The 27,383-nt window shown below is 37.0% G+C and overlaps 1 protein-coding gene across 5 annotated transcripts in view; it reads left to right on the forward strand.

Moving 5' to 3' along the window:
• Positions 1 to 27,383, forward strand: part of esyt2b (extended synaptotagmin-like protein 2b) — a 267,718-nt gene that overhangs the window by 82,095 nt on the left and 158,240 nt on the right. For all 5 annotated transcript variants that reach the window (XM_039753605.1, XM_039753607.1, XM_039753603.1 and 2 more), the window contains exons 2-3: positions 18,961 to 19,002; positions 20,676 to 20,810. In XM_039753605.1, coding sequence (XP_039609539.1) covers positions 18,961 to 19,002; positions 20,676 to 20,810 — 177 coding nt within the window. The remainder of the gene's footprint in view (positions 1 to 18,960; positions 19,003 to 20,675; positions 20,811 to 27,383) is intronic.

Below are 27,383 nucleotides of genomic sequence, written 5' to 3' on the forward strand. Positions count from 1 at the left end.
GTTTCCACATTTTGCTGATGTCCTGTTGCCGAAAGTGCTGAGCGGGTATTTTGTGAAATTTGTGATGCAAAGCTATGTCAAACCTTCTAGCTGACAGTTGCTGTTGCCTAATGCCTCCAACGACAGGTGGCATTCGACACAGTAGTAGTTTGGGTTTCCAAGTTCATTAAAAAATAAATACACATTGATGGCATGTGCTCATTATCAATATTTAAATTGAAGGATGCCATTTGTGCTTCACATTTACAAATACTGGGCTAGCCTCTGGAATATTAGTAATGATTGTTAAAGAAGTGCCTCATAGAGGCGTGAGTCTCCACCATTAACAATCATTACTAATATTCCAGAGGCTAGCCCAGTATTTGTAAATGTGAAGCACAAATGGCATCCTTCAATTTAAGTAAGTAAGTAAGTAAGTAAAAACTTACTGTGCCAGCGACCTTTGCTACAAAGTTTATGCTAGACATTCAGTAACATTTTTTTTATCAATGTGAGGAGTGTAATTTATGTTTAAGATGATCTGTGTTTTAAATTGACGCAGAGAATGGCTAATGCACTCAGCTTTAAATTTAGCAGGTTTAGTTACTTTGTGTCTCTCAAATAGCCACCTAAGCTACCTGTTCCACAAAAGCAAAGTAAACTTGGTGTTCAGTTTGTACTCTACATAAGACATGTAACAGAATTAGTTTCGGCTGTCTAAATTACTAGCAATCTATATGTATCAGGAAACCCTGAATGTGCCACAAAAATGTAGCCCATTCCTTTATATCAATACCAGTCTTCATTTTGTACATATGGTGGTCCATGGCTCATTGAGTTTTTACCAGATATGGCATTTGCTGTCAGAACAGAGAATTGGTTGTGCCACTGCCACAAGGAAAATGTTTAATAATGTAAGATGAGTGCTATATTCAGATATGCTTCTTTGGTCATCCTTATTGTACTAGGATCTCGTGCAAACTTCCATCTCCTTTAGTCAATGGGACACTACTGTTGGCGAACATATTGAGAGGTGGTCAATTATATACAGACATGACCTCGACACACTATTCCTCATACCCTTCCACTGATGCATCTGATTCCTTCTACCATATCATTTTACACATCACATAAATCTTGCCCCTTCTTTCTGTTATTAGTACAAATGACTTGTATTCACCTGGCTACCTCCTTGTAAATCTTCCATCAAAAAAGTGACCACTCTATTTGTTTGTACATAGAAAAGTGAGAGAGCAGTATATGTGAGATATGTACAAAGGGCATTTAGATGAAACATCCAAGATCTTTTCTTAAATGACTTGAGATGTATTAGTGAATTGTTTGGAAATGTTTTATTTCAGAGAGCTATGTTGAAATGTAATGTAGCAAAGACAGCATAATCCTGGTCCAACACACCCAGTAAACTCCCAGAGCTTCCATGTGTTTCTTCATTAAAACATAAAAATATCCACTGCAGTAGTACTTCATTGAATTTGCTGCAGTATGTATACATGCTAGTGATTTTTGGAAAGAAACCTAATTTTTTGAGAATTAATTGACTTGTGGTTTTAAGTGACGAAGACTTAATCAATAACCAGTTCATCACTGTCACCCGTGAACCCAGTTGCTTTATATACACATACAGTATGTGTGACGTACGGATGTATAGATTTATCCTGCTGTTGAAATAAAAATCTATCAGTTAGTACCAAACACCACACACAATGAAGGCACAATGTGGTTAAACCTAAAACAAGGAAGCAGAGACGTTCCAGAAACACAGGCACTAAAATGTCTCGGCATGCAAAGTTTATAGAGGTGGTAAACAAATTTTTATTCCAACAGCCTTTATATAGACTTGAGCCTCAGAGGATATGCATTGTTTGAAAGGAACAATTCAAAATGATCATCAGAAATACAGACAAGGATAAAAACGCATCAATCAAGAGTCATCATTAAACCAAAACCCATAGTCAGAAGACTAATATGTAGTCATTGCCAAGCAAAACTATAATTATTCTTAAATGTTTGAAATGCTGAATTGGCTAGCCGTGTAACTGTCTTTTCCTAGGTTTTTGTTAAAGTTTAGAGAAATTCTTGAGCGCTCTGCAATTTCTGTTTTTTTTTAAATAGGAGAAGTGTGATAACATCACAGGTCACATACCACATGATTAGCAACAAGGGGTCATTATTACAAACAATATGACAATGTTTAAGTAACCAATTCCTAAAATTTGGACACCTACAGAAAAACTAAAAAAAAATGATGACACATAGACATAATAGGAAATAATGATTCAACAACAAAAACAATAATCAGGTAAGGTCAGCTTGGAAGCATGCACTGGTCGGGATCCCGGCTGGCAACGCCCCGGCAGACACATGGTCCAGTCCCACCCTCTGGAAATGACCATCTGTCTGCCACAGCTAGGCGTTATGTGGGTGTCCCCCTGGCCTGGTCCAGCCACTCGGGTCCTCAACAGTGAGGATCCTGTGAGCCAGGTCACCCTCGGGGAATCACATCTCATGGCCATAGTGCCATAGCTGCCGCTTCCTCACAATGCAGGTAATGTGCCTCATTTGGGACTCTATGAGCAGCTGCTCATTCGACACAAAGTTAAACCAGCGGTACCCGAGGATTCTCCGAAGAGACACAGTACCGAAGAAGTCCAGACCTCATCTCAAAAGAGTTACCAGAGACATTAACGTCGCTCCTGTGGTAAGTAAACCTCTCGACAAGGTCGACACTCCCTCTGTAGACAGACACAGTGCTGAAGACCTCAGTCTTGGCTTTTTATCCAGGACTCTCATAAGCCCAGACACTCAGACTCTTTGCTCAGTCTATTGAGTGCCTCAGTCAGAGCCTCCATTGATTCTGTGAAGATCACAGCATTGTCAGCAAAGTCAAGATCAGTGAATCTTTCTTCACCAACAGATGGCCCACAGCCTCTGGAGCCCACGACCTTGCCCAACACCCAGTCCAATCCATGCAAGTATTGAACAGAGTAGGAGCAAGAAAACACCCCTTACAAACCCCAGATTCAACTAGGAAAAACACAGAGGTTCTCCTTCCACTCTGCACAGTATTCACAGTACCAGTGTACAGGCCGGCCATGATATCCAGCAACTTTGAGGGTATCCCGCGAAGTCTCAGGATGCCCCACAGGGCTGCTCCATCAGCTGATTCGAACCGTTTATGAAAATCGACAAAAGCTACAAAGAAACTTGAGAACCCTTAGTGCCATGATGCAGTCGATGGTAGACTTCTTAGGCGTAAAACCAGACTGCTTAGGTCGCTGGTAGGTAAGCAGGTGATCACGGATCCTATTGAGGTTGACCCTAGCAAGGACCTTACCTGGCACCAAAGGTAGTGTTATCCCCCTGTAGTTGCTGCAATCTAGGTAATTACCCATCCCTTTCCAGATAGTGACTGTAAGTCCTGTTTTCCAGTCAGCTGTTATTAACAAAAGTACAGGGTGGTCCGGATCTAGTTATGCAATTTTCATTACGCTATAACTTTTATTACATAAGTTTATTACATAGAGAAGTCACAACTGAATGGAGGACAACTGGGACATTACATGGAAAATCAGTGAATTAATTCAATGCAAGTCCATTTTTGTTTATTACAAGATATTTCGAACAATTCTTTTGTCTTGCATTGTTTTTCTGCATTGCATTAAAAGTTGCATAATTATATCTGGACCACCCTATATTATGTATCTATTTAAAACAAAAACTTATTCATTAGCATATTGAATCCTACTCTTGTAAGAATGACACAGGTGAATGCCAGAATCTCCCACTGTGACATTGTGCTGTTCCACTGGCTTCCCACAAGTGTTTTTATTTGAGTATGAAAGCCATGTTCCTCTTCTATTCTCTTCTGAATAGATATATTAAGTTGAACTTTCTTATGTGGATCAATCACATAACTCCTCGTTTGCTATATCCGGTTAGTCTTCTTATTTGCTATCTTTTTTAGCTTGTGTTTCTTGTTATTCTGTTACAAATGGACACATTTTTGTAGGCATAGGGACTGGCCCAATTTTGGAAGCTGGAGGGAGGCAATCTGAGCCAGATTTCCCAGCTGTGCAAAATAAAACCTGCTGGTCTACCAGTGCTGGAAATTGGCTGGCCACATGGGCAATGCCATGTTGAAAAAGTCAGAAAGTTAATTGTACCAAATTCTGAAACAAATACCTAAAATCAAAGTCATAAAAGCACTCAAGGTTCTAGCCTGCTGTACGGATTAAAACATGAACTAATCACACATTTATTTTTCAAAAACCCAAAATCTTGGATGTTACCAATAGCATGATGTCATATTAAATATTTTTGGGTTATTGACATTACTTATTGGTGTTGAAGTGATAGCAATAATCGTCGTCAATTGCTATCCACAACATGGGTTCAGCTGCTTGAAAATATACAGAATAGTGGTGACTGCAATAAAAATATGATGCAAAATGGTGAACTAAAAATAATAACAAATTAATGATAAAGAATAATGACTTGGCCAAAGTAAAAATGAAATTACAAACTATGTATTGTGAATACCATAATGGAGGGCTGGCATCCCAATGCAGATCGATGGTGATTCCTTGCCTGGATTGAATTCCATAATGGAAGGATGTGAAAGGAACCTCTTTTCAGCCATGGTTGGTTATTGGTAATTTTCCCATTTGGGAGGCCATTATGTAAGAGCAGTGGGAGACTGCATCCCTTGGCCATTTTGTCCCCCAGTACATAGGGTGACAGCATCCCTCTGGCGGAACTCCCTTTTGTACACCCGCTGGGCACATTAGGAGCTGTAGTCCTGATGGACAGCCTTGTTGGGATACTTGGGTCTGTCAGAGGGAACTGAAACACTACCACTGCTTTGGTGGGCTTCCATCTTGTCCAGAAGTGCAGTGCTGTGTACTTCTGGGTCTGACATTAAAGATGCTGACTCCTCTGCAGCTGAGTCAGAGTTTGGAGTCGGTGAGCAACATTTGCAGAAAAGAAGTAGAAAGAGACAAAGCTGCTATTTTGAATATTATACGGTGCTGGACCAACTTTTACCCTCTGAAGTAGATTTTGTAAAATAAATAACTCTTTATTGTTTGGGGTTTGTACATTCAAAACAGTCAAAAATAAACACGCAAATTTGAAACCTGGCATGGCAGCAACTTAATTTTTTTTAATTAATGTACAATTAGAAATCATCAGGATTTATTCTGTTTACACATCTTGAGCTTATGTCAGGTTCAGGCCCTGCAGGGTCATTTTTACATTCTTTGAACTGCCCTGCCCTGCCCTGCCCTGCCCAGGCTCCTTTCCCAAATATGCAGTGACTGTATAACAGTGCATATGTCAGATCATTAGGTTGAGCAGGGTGTGTGTGTGAATTAGGTTATAGTTTAAACACCATTGTTTGTGATTTTGTAAGTTTTGATCAAGGTTCAACATGATATAATTGTTTCTAGTATTTAATATGAAAAAAGTGGTAGAGTAAAAGTAAAAGCTGAAAGCAGTGACTTGTAGGGGATCTTGAATATAGACCTTTAAACTGAATGTGAAATTCATGAGTGAGTCAGTAGAGTCTTAAGCGTAATGTACAGTATTTGATGTTTTGGTTCTCAGAGGAATATGTGTTTAGTGGAATAAGTGGTACTGCTTTGTTCTATGCCTTACAGTGACGCACTTCTCTCTCTGTTTTTAAATGTTTAATGAATTTCTTATTAAACATAAAACAGGTGTCAAAATTTGGACACAGCCTTCCTTCAGGCAGTCTAAACAATTCAGCTTTGTAATGCAGCATCTCCCACCTGTCAGCCGCTTAATAGATATAAGAAGAGCAAAGTGAAAAACCCTAGACATGTGAGTGAGCATGCCCAGGGGATCATGAATCCAGATGAAAACTGTTATCTAGTGAATGATGTTAAGTTACTAACACCAGATGAGCTTTAACACAAGACAAAGTGGCCTTTTCTCTATTTTGCCAGATTCTGTAATGAATTCAAATTTTGCCAGTGATATTTTCTGTCTTTTAATTCTTCCAATAACAAGATGAGCTCTTCAAAATAAACCAGCAAAAAAGAGCTTCTTTGCAATTATTATTAACATATTTAATTTCTTTGTGTCTTTAATGTTTTGCTTAGGTCTTCTGTCTTCAGACCTGAGGACAGGAGGGGCAGAAACAGTGATAGAGCCAACCTATGGTTTGGAGTGGAATTACTAATTTTTTATTTTTATTATCCAAATTTTGAAGTACTTCACAATTGCTAATACATATTTCTCAAAACTTTTTAAACCTTTTCTCAAAACTCTAAACATAAAACCTATATACCTAGAATATCTATCTATCTATCTATCTATCTATCTATCTATCTATCTATCTATCTATCTATCTATCTATCTATCTATCTATCTATCTATCTATCTATCTATCTATCTATCTATCTATCTATCTATCTATCTGTCTGTCTATCTATCTGCCTATCTATCTGCCTATCTGCCTATCTTATAGTGACTTCTTTCTGTCTGTCTGTCTCTCGCACAGTCAAATCACATTGTTTTGATGAACCATATCTACAGTGGCAGTTGGGAGAACATACAGCGCCTTTAACCTGCAGATGGCCATCTTCCAATTCTAAAAAGGAAGATTTTGTTTACAGTATAATCAGTCAACTTTTCTGCATTTTAAGTCTTGATTTTTTTACTGTCTGTTTTCCATTAACATGCTGATAAGGCTGAAACATCCTAATCTTTCAACCACCAAAAAGACAATTGTGTATATTTTTCTTCAAATGTTGTGCTGATTTTAGGTCACTGAGTATCTGCTCAAATTGGGTTGAACTCTTTGTTCTGCTTCCCTCATATTTATTCCATGAAGAAGAACACAGTGTAAAACTGTTGCCCATATTTCATCTTTTTCCTTCTTCGTCTTACTCTTCTTCCTCCTCTACCACCTCTTATACACACTCTTCCTCTGGCTCTCTAACTGTTGGCATCCATTCTTTGTCCTTAAAATTTGACTCATCTATGGTGCTTGCACACCATCTAGCTTATATTTGCGTTTTAATCACGCATTGGCTTCTTCACGTGACCAGAAACATACGTGAACAATTCAGAGTTGCAGTGTCTAAATGATGACAACTGTGCTCCAGTTGTGTTTAACTGTTGTGGCCTGTATTTTCCATTTTATTTTGCCCCTACAATCCAAAGACATGCAGGTTAGGTGCAATTAGATTCACTTAAGGAGTTTACTTTACACAGGCTGCATAACCTCTCTCTGATCCTCATGAAAAACTCAACAACCTGCACTCAGATATGCCTTGTTACTTTTGCTCAAAGCAGGACGACTGTGGCAACTTGCGTTATGGTGTCGGCTTTGCTTCAGATTTTGTGTTTTTAACTATTTATAGAGAAAGGCCAAGCAAAATGACACCTTTTATTGGCTAACTAAAAAGATTACAATATGCAAGCTTTCAAGGCAACTCAGGCCCCTTCTTCAGGCAAGATGTAACTATTTATAGACATTTTCTTTTTGTGTAAATAGCTATGAAGGGTGCTTATCTTGAATGTTGGAAGGTGGTGCTGATGAGAACTTCATGGAGGAAGAAGCGACAGGGCATTTGCACTGGTGTGCGCACTCCCAAGGCAGTGTAGTGTAGTTCGTGCAGAGCCACAAGAGTCTTCCAGGCTTGGACGTAAAGAGGCATCCTGGTGTGAGGTACTGAGCCGCAAGGTAGAGAATAAAAGGTAGTAAAGCCGTTTCAGTATTAGTAAAGGGCCCAACAGAGAGAAATAGGATTACTTACTTACATACTTGCTTACTTTGTTGAGGTTGTAGTGTTTGGCTGTGTGAGCAAGCACAAGCAATGGATTTGAAGATTTCCTTCTGGGTTATGGCACGTAGAGCAACCTACTTAAAGGCACGCTAGGTAATTGAAAGTGGCTGGGTGATGCGTCTGTTGGAATTGGAGGAAGAGATCCCAAGGGTGTATAAAATGGGAAGATGGACGTCGGAGATTGTCCTAATTGTCGACACTGAGTTTCACCTTAGTAAAAGGTACACTGCAGTATTCCTGATCTACCTGAACAAGGATAGGAGGAGTGTCTGTTTTACCATGAGAAGTGGGGATAATGTGGTAAGCTGGGATATTAAGCTTCATTTGTGTTATTTTTCTTTTTGGTAAGAACGTTTTTGTTCCATTGAATAACCTGCGAAATGGGAGGAAGGTAAAGGATTGAAATGATTGTTTTATTTTTTTTGATTTAGAAAGTCCTTGGTTCCCTTTGTGCAGCCGGAGAAAAAGGAAAAGAACTGGGATCATTGTCTTTTTGTCTATTTTTGAAATGGTTTCTTTATTTCATCATCTTTATTCTTATACTCTTGAACTATGATTTTTGAGAATGACTTGTGAGTTTTTTACATTTTATTGAGCTTTTGATATCTATATATTTTTGATATCACCTTGCTTTTAACCAAGAACTGTCTATTTTTGCACCACCTTGTCTGTGTCTCTCTTACTCACCCTGATTTATCCTCAGTGCGACTACTAGATGCCCAAAGGTCAATCTGTTGCAGGGTATGTGGTGGGTATGGAGCATCACAAGAACCTCTGTACTCATTATTGTACAAAATCACTTATGTTGTTGCTTTGTTGTAAAAAACAATGCTTTTGATGAAGAGGCTGTTATAGCTTGCTTTCTTTATTGGTGATTAGAGTGAATAACTAGAAATTTTGTTTCCTGCTGTGACATATGGCAACAAAAGAACTTCTCTAAAGTGACTAGAGAGAGAGGTTAGGAGCACACGCTGATACAGCGCATTGCCGCACACACCATATGACAAAGCAACTCAGGATCCCAAGTTAGGACCCGAGTGCAGCCATGCAATGCGTGACACCTCAGTATCAGTTTTATTTCTTACCTGATCTGTCACTTCCGGTTACTAGATTAATGCAGCCTCAAAGCTCTTGGTGAAATCAGGGTGCAAGTGTTGTTTTTTTTTAAACTTGTATACTTTTCACAATTTGAGTACAGCCAGAATAAATAACTTGTTCAGTCATTTAACAGGAAGTGTTACCATTGTGCGTTAAAATAAGTTACCTCAATTAAAAATAGTGTAGTACAATAGAATTTGTACAGTTTTACACATCATGGGCTTTTAGCTATTTTTGTAACTTGTTTGTCACTACTATATCAAGAGGATAAGTCAAATATTTTTATTTTCATTCTTTATGTTCTTACAGCATTCTAACCTTTGACTTGTCAAAATGGTCACTATTATTCATGAAACATTTTCATAAATGTTGTACCTTAATATAGATGGGTAGTTTATTCTAATGTGACATAGCTGAAGGAGTGAATTTATATGGAAGCAGTTTTCAAAGGGCCTTCCATATTTAGAAGTACAACTGGCCTTCCATTTCTGCTCCACCGCTCACAACTCATGTTGCCTTGCTTAAAAGTAGTGTCTGTGTTTCAAGTCACTGCATTTTGATGTATTTCTGCCCTCTCTCTGTCACAACCATCCTTAAATGAAGTACAAGCACACTCAGCTCAAAACAGGCACAAGACAATATGGGCACAGCTTAGCTATCTGCCTGCCAGTACAGCTAGCAAGACTGAAGGATCTTGTGTCATTTAAAGATTTCTTACATCCATAACAAAGTTTTTTTCACCATTGTACAATTTTTTTTTTTGTTTGCTATGTTTTGATTAATTATTTCTTTAAAAAATAACATAACTCTGGTAAAAATTCAATAAATATCAAAGACTGAATTAGTGTAAGTCACCTTCATTCAAGGAGTTTATAAGAAATTTAATGATTTAATTATTGAGGCAGAAGTACTCAATAATCAAGAATAATTGTGCTAAATGTTTGAAATATTAAAATGTGTGTTCCAATTTAAACATTTAAAGTCTAAATATTCTTGATTGCAATCGAAAGTTGTCATTTTTCACTCTGTGATAGAGGATAACGGAGAGCTAATTCCCCAGTAAAGGATCCAAAAATAAAAATAACCTCATATTCATAATCAGTGACCTTCAAATCGTCTAAAAACATACCCTACAGGCCTATGCTTGAAATTAGTCATTTTTAACTTTCTAGGAGGAATCATATATCAAAAATATTGTATTTGTTATTGGAAGTCTCAAAATAATATAAAACGACACTCCACATGCCTATATTACCTATCTCCATTTTTTTGAAGTTTGTTAAAAAGGAGCAAGTTTGACCACTCGGAGTACCACTAGGAACAGCCCTGTCTCCCTTTTTGTTCACTTTTTCGTGTCACTTACAGAAATTCTCAGATGAATCAGCACTTATGGGGGGTGTATTGATATAGGAGATGAGACGGAGTATAGTAGTCAGGTGGAGAAGTTGGTATCTTAGTGCAAAGAGAATTGTCTGCACCTTAACTTCTTCTCAAAACCAAGTTACTGGTTATGCACTTTCACTGCACCAAATAGCCTGTATGTCTGGTCACTGTTCAAGAAGTAGATGTATAGGTGGTCCACTCCTACAAGGACTTAAGGGTCCACATTAATGATGGGTTGGATTGATCTCAGAACACAGGTGACCTACTGTATATCAGACAGAACAGAGTCCTTTAAGGACTGTGCTCCTTTATCTGAGTAATGACATCCTTCACATCTTCTATAACTCTGTGATTGCCAGTGTGATTTTCTAGGCTGTGGTGTGCTGTTATGATGGCATCACTTCAAGAGAGGCCCACTGCACCAACAGGTTAATTAGAAGGGAAGGCTCAGTTATAGGACACACTCTGGAGCCCCTGGCAGTATTAGCAAAGGCAAGAATTAAAATAAAAATGGCTACAATTATGAACAATGCTGCACATCCTCTCTCTGACACACTTACAAGGAGAACTTGTAGCAAACAAGTTAATCAGCAGAAGTGTGTTAAGAAACGCATCTGAGGCTCCTTTATACCAACAGCAATTTATCTGTATAGTGCCTCACCATTGTCTCTGACAGCCAAGTCAGAACTTTTCTTTCTTTTTAATTTTCTTGCTTTATATCCATTCTGGTGTATGTTCAGACCAAAGTCTGTGTGTTTATTTATTTATGTATCTCTCTGTCTATTAACATGTTTCTATAATTATTTATTCAAAGACTGGCTGTCGAAAAAGCCAAATTTCCCCCTGGAGACAAAGGAAGTTAAATCTGTTTACATTGAGTGATTAACCCCTGGGGTTGGTTGATGTGCCATGCACAACTCCAAGTCCTTCTGATTGTTTTTGCTGAAGACACCTATTAATATACTCTTGATCATAAGGCTGTAATCTTGTGCACAAAATATGTTCCAAAAATAGCCTAAAAATGAGGGATTTTTGTGTCCTTTTGGCCACAAATAGGGATGAGCCCCTAAATGCTTGATGTCTTGCATAACTAAAATTTAAAATGAATCAAACTGTATATCATTTGTGGGGGTTTTCTCATACTGGTGAATCAGAAGGTGCCAGACCAAAAAAAACTGAAGAGATTTCAAAGCGTCAGTTCTTAGGAACACAATAAAAGACATTGGCAGAGGCCCTAGTCTGGGCTGGGATTGCAAAAGAAATTTCAGTCAGCACAGAACAAACATTGTGCCGTAATAAGTTCTTGATTACATTGACAATATTCTTTTGTGTAGTTGTGCCAGTGGCCATTTATTAGATAGTAAGGCCAGCCAATGAGACCTGCCATTAAGCCCATGTACTTGAAGTTGTGCGTTAAGTAGGGCAAAAGTTCAACTGGTCAGAGGAAGAGAGCCCAAAGTTGTGCTAAGAAAGGTACAGAAGGTGTGAGAGAGAAGTTTATTTTGTGTTGTTCAAAATGTAGGGGCTCAAGGTGCCACTAATTTAGGTAAACATACCTAAATTAATAAATTCTCTGTGCTTTATGAACTTATTTTAAAATATTACTGATTAGATCCTGCCATGTTTTGAAAAAGTCTGTACGATCCTCTAACTGAGTATTTGATTTTTCCAATTTCAAATAATATAACACATCAGTTTCCCACTGACTTAAAAGAGGAGAGTTTGGGTTCTTCCAGTTTATCAGAATGAGTCTGCGTGCCAACAGTGTAGTGAATGCCATCACAATTTGTTTGTCTTTCTCCACTTTAAGCCCATCTGGAAGAACACCAAACACAGGTGTTAATGGGTTAGGAGGGATTGTGAGTCCAAGGCTGTCTGAGAGGTAATTAAAAATGTTTGTCCAGAATAATGTTAATTTGGTGCAGGCCCAGAACATGTGACCCAGTGAGGCTGGGGCTTGGTTGCAACGCTCGCAGGTTGGATCATGCCCTGGAAACATTTTGGAGAGTTTTAGTCGAGACAGATGTGCTCGATATATAATTTTGAGTTGTATAATTGTATGCTTTGCGCATATGGAGCTCGAGTGAATTCTCTGCATTGCTACTTTCCACTCCTTTTCTGATATATTAATTGAGAGATCTTTTCCCAGTGTCCTCTTGGATCTTTGAAAGGAAGGGATTGTAAAATGATTTTATATATTGTAGAGATGGAGTCTAAGTCCTTGAGATTGAGCAATATTTTTTCCAGCATGGATGAGGGTGCAAGATGAGGAAAATCTGGAAGGTTCTGTTTAACAAAGTTCCTGATTTGAAGATAGTGAAAGAAATGTGTAGCTGGAATGTTAAATTTGGAATGTAATTGTTCATAGGATGCAAAGACGTTGTCTATATAAAGATCTCTAAGCAAGTTAATTCCAAATTTTTCCAGATATTAAAACTGCATATGTTTGTGAAGGTTGAAAGAGGTGGTTCTCTTGCAGGGTGCCACAGATAGAAGCTTCTCCGTCTTAAAATGCTTTCTACATTGGTTCCAGATTCTAAGTGAGTGGAGCACAATTGGGTTATTAGTGTATTGCCGATAACGTGTGTTTATTGGAGCACAGAGCAAGGAATACAAAGAAGTACTGCAGGATTTTACTTCTATTGCGGTCCAAGCCTGTGTATGTTCTTCTATTTGTGTCCAGGTTCTTATCGCCTGTATATTTGCTGCCCAGTAATAAAACTGGAAGTTAGGTAGAGCCATGCCACCTTCTGCCTTTTGTCTTTGTAGGGTCGCTCTTTTGATGCGTGGATGTTTTGAATTCCAAATAAATGAGGTTATTGTTGAATCTAATTGCTTAAAGAATGATTTATTAATGTATATTGGATGTTTTGAAATAAAAAGGAGCTTAGGAAGAATATTCATCTTAACAGTGTTAATTCTTCCAGCTAGTGTGAGATGAAGGGTTGACCATCTATGCAAGTCTTGTTTAATTTTTTCCATGCAGGCGCTAAATTTTGTTGATAAGAGCTTTATGTTTACTTGTGATGTTTACCCCGAGGTATTTAAACTGTTCTGCAATGATAAAAGGTAGGGTGTCTAATCTAATATTATATGCTTGAGAATTCACTGGAAAGAGTACACTTTTATTCAGATTAATTCTGAGACCAGAGAGCTTTTGAAATTCTGTGAGTGCTGCTAAGACTGCAGGCACAGAATTTTCTGGGTCCGATATATACAGTACCATGTCATCTGCATATAATGAGATTTTCTGTTCCAGTCCTTCTCTGCTAATCCCCTTTATCTGATCAGTATTTCGACAATGTATTGCCAGTGGTTCAATGGCAATGCAAACAGCAGTGGTGACAAGGGGCATCCTTGTCTAGTGCCACGTTCTAGTTTAAAGTAGTCTGAGCAAATGTTATTGATGCAAACTGAAGCTTCTGGGTTAGTATACAGTAATTTAATCCATGCACAAATGTTGGGCCAAACCCAAACTTCTCCAATGTAGTAAAAGGTATTTCCATTCAATCATGTGAATGCTTTTCTGCATCCAATGATAATAATATTTCTGGGGTGTTTGATTTAGTTGGTGAGTATATTACATTAAACAGGCTCGAAGATTTGAAGATAAGTGTCGGCCCCTAATAAATCCAGTTTGGTCTTGTGATATTACGAGGGAGCACTTTCTCCATCCTTCTAGCTATGATTTTAGAGAGTATTTTAACGTCGTTATTCAGAAGTGAAATTGGTCTGTATGATGCACATTGTAATAAGTCCTTATTTTGTTTTGGAAAGACAGTGATTAGTGCTTGGCGAAAGGTTTGTGGAAGAGATTGGTTATCTCTGGCTTCTGTAAATGTTGCTAATAGGAGGGAGCTAGCTGAGCGGAGAATTTCTTGTAAAACTCTGCAGGGTAGCCATCAGGGCCTGCTGCTTTTCCACCTTGGAGTGACTTTATAGCATCTAGTAATTCTGATAATGCAGAGTTTTATCAAGTTCCTCCACACTAAAAGCGTCTATTTGTGGTATCTGTAATGTATCCAGAAATGCATTAGATTGTATATTGTCTTCTTTAAACTCAGTAGTATATAGGGATTTATAGTAGTCTCTGAAAGTGTGCATTATATTTTTGTGTTCAATGATTTTATCTCCATTCGTGTTAGTGATTACAGAGATTGCGTTGCACTTCTTGCTTGTGAATTTGTTGAGCTAAAAGCTTATTAGCTTTCTCTCCATGTTCATAATAATGATGTCTGGATTTGTAAATTAGTTGTTCAGTTTCTTTAGTTGTCAAGAGGTTTAATTCTGAATGTAGAGCCTGCCTCCTCTATGTAGAGTCTCGCTTGGTAGTCTGGCGTGTTCTTCATCTATTTTAGTAATTTCTCTTTTTATCTCTGCTACTTTCTTCGCTTCGGATTTATTTCTGTGGGAAAGATATGAGATAATCTGTCCTCTTAAGAAGGCCTTAAGAGTTTCCCAGAGTATTCCTGCAGAGATCTCAGGGGATGTATTTGTCTCTAGAAAGAATTTGATTTGTTTGGATATAAATTCAGTACAATTCTCGTCAGCTAATAGAAGCGGTTGAGCCATCTGCGGGTGAGTGTATGGGGCTTAGTAATTTCAGCTCCAAGATCATAGGTGCATGGTCTGAAATAACAATAGCATCGTATTTACAAGATTTAATCTTAGGCAAGAAGTTATTGTCTATAAAGAAGTAATCAATCCTTGAGTAGCAATGATGTACTGGTGAGTAGAAAGAATATGTTCTTGAATTTGGGTTTAAAAACCTCCAGGGATCTGATAAGTTGTGATCAGTTATAAACTTTGTAATTATCTTTGCAGTGTTAGATGCCGTTCCCCTGTGGAGGAAGTCCTATCTAAAAGTGGATTTAAAACACAATTAAAGTCCCCAGCCATTATAACTTTGAGTGTTCAGAATGGGAATGGATGCAAATAAATTTTGTATAAATTCCTTATCATCAACATTAGGTGCATAAACATTTATCAAAATCATTTTACAGTTAGATAAGTCTCCCATGACCATTACATATCTCCCTTCAGGATCCAATACTACATCTGATGCTACAAATGGTACTGTTCTATGTATGAGAATTCCCACACCTCTAGTTTTCTTCGTAAAACTAGAATGGAACATTTGGCCAGTCCAGTCTTTTTGCAGCCGGAACTGATCCTTACTTAGTAAGTGGGTTTCCTGTAAAAATACTATTTTAGCATTTAGACCTGTTAGGTGAGAAAGTACTTTCTTTCTCTTTAATTTGTGATTCAGGCCTTTAACATTCCAGCTTACGAAGTTAACTATCCCAACATGGAGACACTGATTCTGAGCTTTTGAAGTCATTTTATATTTTAACTATACAATAAAAAAAATATCAAATAATGAAGTAAATATGTAATATGTAAACAGCTGTATCATAATGAAGATTATAGGGAAGATCAGGATGGTAGTAAAACTAATTATGAAGGTATTATTATTTATTTATTTAATAGATGCCTCTATCTTTATACCTTTTTTAATAGCAGAAAGTGACTAACTAAATCTGCCCTTAATTATTGTATTGATGACCACTACAATATGTACGGCTTTGCCTTTCTTGATTCATTGCTGATGGCAGTAAGAAGTAATTTCACATGATGTCACAGTAGTAACCATCACCAGGGACAGTTTGGAGTGGTAAACATGAGTGCAGCGATACCTTGCAGTGGTACATTTAGGGAGACACAATGTTTATGAGGTACTTTTGCATTTTCTGCCAATTTGTTGTTGTGCCTCCCCAAGTGAGGCTAAAACCCACTTCACGCAGTCCCAGTCCTCTGACATACCCAGAGACAGAGCACATCCAAAGCAAATCAAGCCCCAATGCAGCGGCGCTTTAGGGTTAAAAGATAGAAATATCTGTTACCAATATAGTCTTTAAAAAAAAAAGAAAAAAAAAAGAATTTTGCACTTAAAATATATATTTAGGCTTCAGCAATTTTAGTGCATTAAGATGATACACCCAGATAATAAACCCGGGTGATGGTGTTAAAGATGTGTCCAAAATAAGCAGAACAAGTCTTAATGCAGTAATAGCAATAACAATAAACCAAGGGTATGATACTGAACAGTCTCGTTTAGGGTAGAGATGAAGTAATTAGAAAGAAAAAAAAAAGGAAAGAAAAAGTAATTAAGCACAATAAAACATAAACAGATAGCGCCCTAGTAATACTAAGTAATAATGAGAATATATGCTGATAAAAAACCCGTATTTTAAAACGAATAGATCAGTCAGTAGATTATTAATCCTTGCTTTAACATTTACCGCCATGACTCACTATTATGTATCAGAATAGTCCCGGGATCAGCTTTCTTAATTCCTTTTCTGCTTCTTCCTTGCTAGCGAAGACATAGAAATGACCTTGCTGTTCCACTTTAAGTTTTGCCGGATATAAGAGGCTGTATTTGACGCTGGCTTGCCGTAACCACCGCTTGATGTTGTAGAAGGCTGCGCGTTTAGTAGCTGTTGCTGGAGAGAAGTCAAGGAAGATACGAATATGGTTATTTTCATATATAATATCTTCCTTGTTTCTGAGGAGTGCCATCACCTCTAGCTTAAATAATAATCGTTCAGAACGAACTATAAAAGACCTTGGTCAGGGTCTAACGGTGTTTGATCCACGTACGCGGTAAGCTGCTGCTATCTCAGATTCTGCTTTAAAGTCGTCCCCGATTATTTTAGAAAAAAGTTCAGCAGCGAATTTCACCGGGTTTGAACTTTCTTGATTCTGACGTTATATCTTCTACTTCCATCTTCCAAAGCAGCCAGTCTGTCTCCGAGTTTTTTGCATTCGGAGCTGACATTATCTGCTTTTTCTTCAGCACTGGTAGCTAAATTTTCGGCTAATTCAATCCTAGTCGTGAATGTCTCCTTGAGATCCTCCAATTGATCAGAAGCGTTTCAATTTTACCGAGCACCTGTCGCATTTCCACTTGCATTTCTTGTCGCAGCCTTTCATTTGCCTGTTGCAGCATCAGCCGTTGTGTTTCGTTTGCTTGCTGCCATTCCTGTTTTAATTCCAGCAACTCTTGTTTCAGCCTCAATTGTTTTTTTAAACAAAATAGTCAAAATGATGCAAGCTGGAATTTTAAACTCATTTAATTTTAATATAGTTTCAGTAAAGGGGGTAAAATATTAGAAACCTTGGTTTAAAATAAGATATTTAATCATGATTTCTTTCTAGTACTATGTTTTGGGAAGTCAGGACTTTCCTGACAGCAGTGAGCATAAAACAATCATCCCAGAATGAAACACCTGCCCATCACAGGGAGTACAGATTCAGGATTGAGTGGCCAAAGACCATCTACTAGATCTTATCAAGGAATTTAATTTCCTCCCATTTACTAAGTAGCAAGGTCTGTGATGTGGAGGATAAAAGAAAGAATACAAGTATGCGATGTAGCTAGTTTATGGTAAAATAAAAGCATGGTTATAGTATACTGCTTTGTTTATGCCAGGATTATAGTAAATAGAAGTGGTGCCACCAAGCCCCAAACCCTGGACACAAACAACACAAGTGCAGTCACTGGTTGAAAACAGAGGTTTTTATTATACCAGTACCTCACAAAGATTTCTTGAAAGGTTGCACAAACACAACTCCAATCAAATAATTCTTCTTCCCTTCTCTTCCCTCTCATTCCTACCTCCTGACTCTGACTCTTCTGGGGGAGGCTGGATGGCTTCCTTTCATGTTGGACCCAGTAGTACTTTCAGTGTCAGGACATAGCCCGATGGGAGCATTTCCAGGTTAAACCAAAGTCCCAAAAAGTAGGGATCATGAATCCTAGCAGCTCCCCCTGGGCTGACTCCTGGCACTATAACTCCCATTATGACCTGCTGGTGTCCACATGGTAATATTATTCCAAAATAGGAATCTTCTACAACTGCTCTTTTGTCTTCATTGTCCTTCAGGTTTGGGTCCCATACCCATCCTGGACCGGATGCCACTTACAACTAACATGTAAACTGTAATGCCATAGATTATAAATGACAAACCCTAGCTAAATGTAGCTGTGTGACACTACCTGCAATCTAACACAGCTGTATACTGCAGTCTACATACAGATTGTCTCTGGCATCAAGCAGTATCTTACACTATACTAACCAATTAGGGCTAAGGTAACAAATAGATGTACTTCATTAAACTACTTTCAGTGTTTTAGTAGTGCTATATAATGACATACATAATGCATGTCAAAGACGAGCAGAGGCTATTCAAATCATCTTCTAATTTGTAAAAACCTTTCGCTTAGCTTACTTGGCAGTTTTTGAAATACTAAAAAGCTTAAATTGCATAGCGTGATCCTTATGCAGTGCAATGCATACCTGCATTACAAGATCATGGGCTAAAATGGTAATATACAGAGTCCACAGAACATAAAGCATTTCACTGAGCATTTTATTTTGGTAATAGCCTAGCCATGGCTCTATGTTTAAAGGATGCAGCACAAGCAGCTTGTATGTAATCATGCAAAGGAAAACTAAAGAGTTAAAACAAGAAAAAAAAAACAAAAAGGAGATGTGCATTAGATAATTACATTTCGTGCCTTAAAATGGAGTAAGCCAAAACATGTGTGATGATAGGATGGGAATAAGCATTATTTATTTATTTATTATTTTTTTTTCAGATTCATTTTCCTGATGTTGAAAGAGCAGAATGGTTAAACAAGGTAAATCAAACGCATTATCTTATATGAGCTAAATAATACATTTTTTCTACATATTTTTGTTATCCTATTTTGTTGGCTGTAAAAATCTGTACGATATTGATCAGTGGGTGTTGGTTGATGAAGAGTCCTTCCTCTGTTCTTTAACCCGGTACATGTTTGCTGTAGTAAAGTCCTTTGAGCTTTTCTTTATGCACTGAGTATAAATTTAATTGAAGTTGTGTGTATAGTGAAAAGATATGAAAATAACAGAAGAATCGTAATATTCACATTAGGTGCTTTATTAATATTTTCAAACAGTACTGTGTTGTACTATATAACTATACAATAAAAAAAATATCAAATAATGAAGTAAATATGTAATATGTAAACAGCTCTATCATAATGAAGATTATAGGGAAGATCAGGATGGTAATAAAACTAATTATGAAGGTATTATTATTTATTTATTTAATAGATGCCTCTATCTTTATACCTTTTTTAATAGCAGAAAGTGACTAACTAAATCTGCCCTTAATTATTGTATCGATGACCACTACAATATGTACGGCTTTGCCTTTCTTGATTCGTTGCTGATGGCAGTAAGAAGTAATTTCACATGATGTCACAGTAGTAACCATCACCAGGGACAGTTTGGAGTGGTACATTTAGGGAGGCACAATGTTTATGAGGTAATTTTGCATTTTCTGCCAATTTGTTATTGTGCCACCCCATGGTGTTGTGCCCTTCCTAATTCCAGCTTTAACATTTCAGGAGTGAGTGTCTCCATTTCCTGACATATTATTAGTGACTACAAAATAAAGCGCTAGTTTTGTTACATTGTTGAAATATACAGCAGCTCCAATTAATATAGTCTGAAAACAAGGAAGATAATGCAGATTAAATGATTAAATATCAAATTGCAAAGCACCTCAAAAGAATACAATTATGCAGCTCACTAAAAGTGATCCAGTAGCCTTTAGCGACCAGAATACTAAAATAAAATAGTTTAACATCCAAATAAAACAGATGGAAAGTGCAAGACTAAAGTGTATGAGGATAAAAGAAAGAGCTAATTGAATGTGCAAATTGACGTGACCAAACAGTTGAGCATTCTTTCTGTTAAGGGACACATTGGGTTTTTAAACACATAAGAGACCATTTTTGGTACTCTTGCTGCTGGTTTTGTTGCAGACACCACAGTATGCACATTTCACATATCTGCAGATATTTCCTTTCGTTTCACTCCTTGCTCTTTCCAGAATTACATCAAACCACAGCTGTCTAGTTAACACGGCCATTACGATTTTCTCTTTTCCATAATATTGATTCTTTACGGTGTTTTTTATCCATGCTGAATATGACAGTATCACAAGATCACAGAACAAAGGAGATATTGTAAGAGACCATGGGGCAATGCAGTATCTTAGAAAATCTATTGTTTTATATATTTCATATGAATATAACCATAATGAAAGAATTGCATAGTTTTGTACTTGAAGAAAATATGTTGGAATCTTTTATGGTGAAATAAGAACAGAGAGTTCTCTTAAATAGAAAATATTTTTTTACTTTAAATAACAAATTATCACTAAGAAAATTAAATTTAAAATTGTAGGATTGTTTAATTTGTTTTCCTTTTTGAGGAAACCGAAGTAAAATTTGAATCTCCTTTTTCTCTGCTTTTCCACTTGTAGACTGTAAGGCACATGTGGCCTTATATCTGTCAGTTTATCGACAAGCTCTTCCGTGAGACCATTGAACCTGCTGTGAAAGGAGCACACCAACACTTGAATACCTTCAGCTTCACGAAGATTGACATGGGTAACCAGGTAAGAATTTGTAACAACAAAGCCTCCCTGTCATTTTATGAATGAATGATGAAAATAACTTGGAGAAGCATGGAGGTGCATTGGATAGGGTTGCTGGTGTAAAGCTTCAAAGGCCTTGATTCAGATCCTGGTAGTATGTTCTCCAGATGTCTCTGTAGGGTTTTGTCGATTTCAGGTTACTTGTAGAGAAAACCCAAGCAAAATGACACCTTTTATTTGTTAACTAAAAAGATTACAACATACAAGCTCTAGAGGCCACTCAGGCCCCTTCTTCAGGCAAGATGTAATTAAATCTTTGCCTGAAGAAGGGGCCTGAGTTGCCTCGAAAGCTTGCATATTGTAATATTTTTAGTTAGCCAATAAAAGGTGTCATTTTGCTTGGCTTTTCTCTGCATTCATAATGGCTAACACAGTACAACACCCTAGTACTTCAGGTTACTTGGAAATTCCAAATTGTCCTTGTTTGAGGGATGGAGGAAGGCCGGGGATATGTGTCATGGGTGGGTGAAGAAATGTCTGCAAATCTCCTGCAACTTATAATAATAGACTCATTTTGTACAAATTGGTGTATTTTTGGCATGTAGATTTTGGTTTTGATTTCTAATTTTCATTTTGATCACATTTTTAAATGTTAAATTTAGTAACCTTTTTAGTTTTAATTGTTTAAGATCTTCCTAGTTGGTATAACAAGTGAGATCATAAATAAAATATAATATCAAAGAATGGGCTGTAACAAGCACATTGGAAAATGAATAACACTTTTAAGAGCATTTCTACATTGGTGTAACATTCGCAGTGACAAATTTAATATAACATCAAGGAGCTGGGTGGGCTGCCACCCCTTGGTCTAACAAGCGCAGTGACAAGTGTATATTATAATGTTAGCAACATGCTAATACAGCAGTGGGAGTGAGGTGGGATTGAATGCATAAGCTACTCGGCACAGAAACTTTTTTTTTCTAGATAGTAACCTATTGACAGCCACTTGTGACTCCGAGGTTAAGTGATGCTGTTGACTCGTGTCATGTGACCTCATAGTCGCATTTGTGACATCATGATTTTACACTATTAATATGCATGAGTGTCAGTTTTCATTATGCCTTATTAAATAAACACTGTCTTGTTTTATGTAGCATAGTTCGTTTGTTTTTCAAATAGGTTCTAGCAGTAGGTTTTTTTTTTGGTATTTTTTACTACAACTTGTGAGTAAAGTCTTTTCCTTATTTTTTTGATCTTGTGGTTTTGACCCGTTTTTTGCCTCCGACTTTGATACCATCTCCTGGTATTTTTGTGTCTCTCTTACCACCAATGATGCTGCAGATGTTATCATCCTGCAACTTAAAAAGCCCAAAAATAGATGTAGGCTTCAAAAAACAAACTGTTCTCAGTACAGGTCTATATCAGAAAAGTAGGTCTAACCATCTCAGGAAACCTGATCCCATATTCAATTGAGGCTAAGGCTTTTAAAGTTCAGAAATGCCCTTTTAAAGAGAGAGGTAAAAGTATAAAAAAAAACCTCTGATCCAAAGGACAAATAAAAAAAAAAGTATCTTAATATTTAAAGAATGTAAAAGATAACACAAAAGGCAGGTTAAAAAGGACAAAACCTAATGAAAACCTACCCAAGAATTACAAAAACTAGAAACAGTACCTTCACGCCAAAGCAGGGGGTCAAAACCAGAAATCCAAGAAGAAAAACACAATCTCACAAGTCAGGAATCGGGTGACCTCGCCTTCTATGGCTCTAGATAAAGAAGACAGGGCAGATAACAACATCATTAAAATACACAATTACACAGTAAATAATAAATATCACAATATTACATAAACAAAATAAAGATGAAATGATTCCAAAAGAAGAATTAAAAACAAAATATTCAAAATAGTTGAAAAACAACAAAAAGGTTAAATAAACAGAAAAAAGAAGAACAGCAGGAGAGGTGTCGTGACTTTGATACACCAGAGGCGTTCGCATAATACAAACTGTAAAGTGCCATTATTGGAAATGAAGAAGTAATATTACAATAAGCAGTCTGCATCTAGTTTATCAATGTTACGAAGATTAGGAATCGCGGTAGACTCCTCTGGAGATGGATTTTTCTACTAAGTGCATCCATAAGATACTGTTGGTTGATTCTTGGGGACAGTCTAATGAGTCATTTTTAAATTAAATAAGAGGATCAATTAGAGAAAACAGTGGTTTGATTTCAAAATATAAGCCACTATTAGGAGATGGAAAACAAGTTTAAAAAAGATGCAAGTGAGTGGACTGTGATTGGTATGTGCGGAGATCATTAACAACACAAATTAGGACAGAGATAAAAATGAAATTAATTAATTTAGGCATGATTTGAAAATTAGAATTCCCCTGTGCATTCAGACAGGCTGAAAGTCTACTGAAATAATACTGAAAATGAAGCCCCAAGAACTGTTAATGGCTTGTGCAAATATAATTTTAATGAGTATTTAAGTGATTATCAAGTTTGTGATGCACAACCTCAGTTTCTGAGGCAGTGCTTAGCAACACCAGAGGAGAAATCGTACTGGTTGTTATTATATTATTTAAACAAATGTTTAACACACATTGTTATTCTTTGTGTAGTTGCTGAAAATGTATACAGTAGTTAGAACACTTTCAATGCTTAAGCTATTTATTTACTTTTTCTGTTAATGTACTGTATAAACTCTATGGCAAGTTTATTGTGTACACCTACAAGTTAAATATGTAGCCTGACCATCCTGTGGAGACTTTTTGGGCACGACCAGCAACAAGGAGACCCAGGGCTCGCTGAAAGGATTATATCTCCCCATTGCCCTGGGAACACCTTTTGATTTCACAGTATGAACTGCCAAGTGTGCCTGGAGAAAAGAATGCATGGACCTCTGTGCTAAAACTGTTGGTCCCGTGACTTGGGTTTGGATAAGTGGTGAAAAATGAATGAATGAATGAATAATTAGAGAGGTTGAAGGTCAACATATGACTTGTGTGCCTGGCAGTGATGTACATGTTATGTAGCTGCATATTTGATCAGTATTGGGTGTGCAAATATAATAATAATAGTAATATATTATTTTTATTAATATTAAGATCCTAGTTTCAAATCACTGGAATGCAATCACTTAGGCAAAATTAGTCTTTAATATTTATAAGGAGTGTTATAATAAGTAAATTTAAAATCTCAACTTCTACTTGTGTGTGTGTGTATAATATATACTACTAGCTGTCCCCTGCGACTCTGCCTGTGTAGTAATGAAACCGGACAGACTTTAAAAATCAATAAACAAACAGTTATTGCTCGCTAAGCAGAGGCAAGATACACTCCAAAATGTGGCCAGAGGAAGACTGATGCAAACAGAGCCTGCCGAGTAAGTGAGGAGGGCCCTGCCCGGCTCCCTACTCCTGACGTCGCACTTCCCCCTACCCTTGGCCCGCAGCCTCTCTCTTGAATTAGTGCGAATTTATCACTCCTGCAAGGGAACTATGATATTTGGGGCGATGTCAGAAGTCGCAAAACCAACCGGAATGTTCAAGCAAATTAAAGAAAAGAACCCAATCTAAATCTGTTAAGTACTTCTCTTGTGAAAAGTGGACAGACAGACAGATGTTGGATATATATATATAATAGAGAGAGAGAGATCTCTTGCAGTGGAGTAGTGCTCAACTCAGGGATGTCTTCTGCCTTGCAGCTGGTATTGGGATTGATTCTGGATGTGTTGTGCGTTTGTCTGGACAGATGCAGTTGTCTGCTCTCAGTGTGGTGGCAGTAGTTACTACTCCTGACTCTACCCTTGTTGTGATTAACTACTCACTGGAAAGTGCAAACAGAAAGTTCAGGAAATGAAAGCACCCTGAGGACAGGACAAGAGAGCAGTCAAATAAACTGACAAAACCAGAAAGACCAGAAACCACAGTGACAGAACTGAGTAATCAGATAAAAAACTTTTGAATCTGTTGGGCAAAGCAAGAATCCTGAGTGACCAAAATTACATTCTTATCAAATCACTTGTTTAATTGTTAGAATCATGAAATTTGGACAATGATTGCAGCCACAGTTCTACATATTGTCAGTAAATTATATCAAAGCTTTCTTGTGTGCTGCAAACGCATGACAGCAATGGTGATAAGATATTGTTATAAGCAAAATAAAAAAAAAAATCATTATATTAAAATGAAATTTATATGAAAATTGTGCATGCAAAAGTATTCTTTAATGTCCAAAGTAGTAAAATCATGACAACACTTAGTTGAAAGGCTGCACAGTCTGTCCACCCTTCACCTCACCTTTGAATTGAATATGCTGTGGCATTCAAGATGGACTGCTCCCACTCTTCTCCTTCCCCTGAGACAGATTGGAAATCACCTGTGTTCTTTGCTGCAGTTCCTGGCTTATAATGGATGTAGAGCTCTGTTGCAGCAATGCCACCTGTTGACTAAGTAAAATGGCAGCTTGGCAAGTTGGATGACAGTAATCTATTCCTAACATCTGATGGCAGACTGCCAACAGAAGATAATCTGTATACTGCTGGGAGAGGAGGTGAGATGTAGTAAAGCATTAGAGTGTGTTTGCTCAGATGTGAAGTGTGTTATGTTTCAGGTAAGATCTTTTCCCTAGCATAAATAATATCTTTGTGTTGTTTTTCAACTAATATTTATCATATTATATTATACATTGTTACTTGGTTTTGTTTTGTCTTTTTTGTATCTATGCAGTATTATTATTTGTATTGTGTTTATGGATTATTTTGCAAGAGAAAAATCTGAAGTAGTTTTATGTGTTCCCTGCCCTGTCTCCTTAATATAGAGCCTAAGAATGCAGCCACCTAATTATGCATTTAGGATTCTGGCTACAGCAGGTATTGCAAGCAAAGCTGTATTTCTCATTTTCTATTTCAATTCCTGATTTTGAACTTTTTAATATTTTTTTTTTACTTCCTTAAGGAAAATACTGTTTTTGGTTGGCAATTCTTTGGATTAATTTGTTTTTTTTCCCATTTGAAATTTTTGTTTTTTTCAACTCTCCTTCTGATACTTTTCTATATTAGTAAAACACATGCACATACCTATGTATGTATTTATTTATTTAAAGAGCTTCTGTGAAAAGCCAAGTATGTAGGTCTGTAAGCAGCTGTCTGTCTACAGTTCTAATATAAAGGTAGTTTATACAGAGCAAGCTGAACTTTTCCATTTGGCAATACCTTTTTGTTTTGACCATGAAAAAATACAGCTTCGCAGTGATCACATTGGTGAGGTAACTTTCATAAGTAGTCTTTGTTTGTCAACATGTATTTCTCTCTCTTTCTCATTCTTTTAATTTGTGTTCTGGGTTTTATCTTGCATAACTGTAAGCCTTTTTGTCTGTCTACTGTTCAGTTGCTCAGTCTAAAGCGCGTTCTGTGATGTACTTTGACGCTCAGGAGATGTCACCACTTGTCTTTTTCCTTCTTCCTATTATGAAGTTATTTGTCACAAATGCTGATCAATAAATACAATACTTTCACTTTATTTAGAATTCTATATATATATAAGTACTGTGTTCTGGGGGATTATCAATAAATAGGCTTATGATGACCATGCTTTTATTATAATAAACGTTTCTGCCCACCAGTAAAGTGACAACCAGATTGCAGTGACCTAAAGTTTTTTGAATTTCCAAAACATATCAGACTATATTCAGAATTACGTCTTGCTTAATTATGTGTGTCATTGTCTTGTCTGCATATTCTTTCTTGGGCTTCATCAGTTAATTGCCTTCTTAGATTTGCTTTATGCTTAGCAGATTTTGCTGCTATTAATTTTCTTTCTGCCATATTACTTTCTCAATCACTTTGTTGTAAGAAACACACAAGTACAAGTCTCTTTGATGCTACCTCAAATTTATGGCATTTCTAGAATGTATCAGGTTACGGTTTTTGGATTAAGACCAAGACCAAAGTTCTAACTGCAATATTTTATGAGTAATTCCACGACAATGTTGTTTCTACTTATAACATTATTTGTAACAAAGTATAGAAACTTCGATCAGTTTCACCTAACGCACCAGTGTTTGTATTGGGGGATTTCAATCATGTTTCACTTAAAAAGATATCATAAAACTTTTACCAGTACGTATTCTCTCCAACCAGACAGGATAAGACACTGGATTTCTGCTATGGGTCAGTAAAGTATGCATACCAGGCCCTTCCTCTGCTTCCATTGGGCTCATCAGACCCATGGCACATATGAAACTGTTTTAAAATGAAAAAAGGTACAATTAAGAAACATCAATATCTGGTCAGATGAATCTGTGGCATGCCTTCGGGAATGCTATGATTGCACTGATTGGGACATTTTTAAAGAATCTTGTGGGGACAATTGTGATGATCCTGCCGATGTAACATGTTCATACGTTGCTTTTTTGTAGAGGCATGATCATTCCTTGTAAGCAAGTCAGAATATATCCAAATAACAAACCATGGGTGACCAAATCTGTTAAATTCAGTTTACAGAAAAAGAAACATGCTTTTAAACAAGGTAAAACACCTGATCTGCAAATAGCTACAAAAGAGCTAAAAGTAGAAAACAAAGCTATAAAT

The sequence above is a fragment of the Polypterus senegalus genome, chromosome 5 (genome assembly GCF_016835505.1).
Source record: "Polypterus senegalus isolate Bchr_013 chromosome 5, ASM1683550v1, whole genome shotgun sequence".
Classification (NCBI taxonomy): Eukaryota; Metazoa; Chordata; class Cladistia; order Polypteriformes; family Polypteridae; genus Polypterus; species Polypterus senegalus.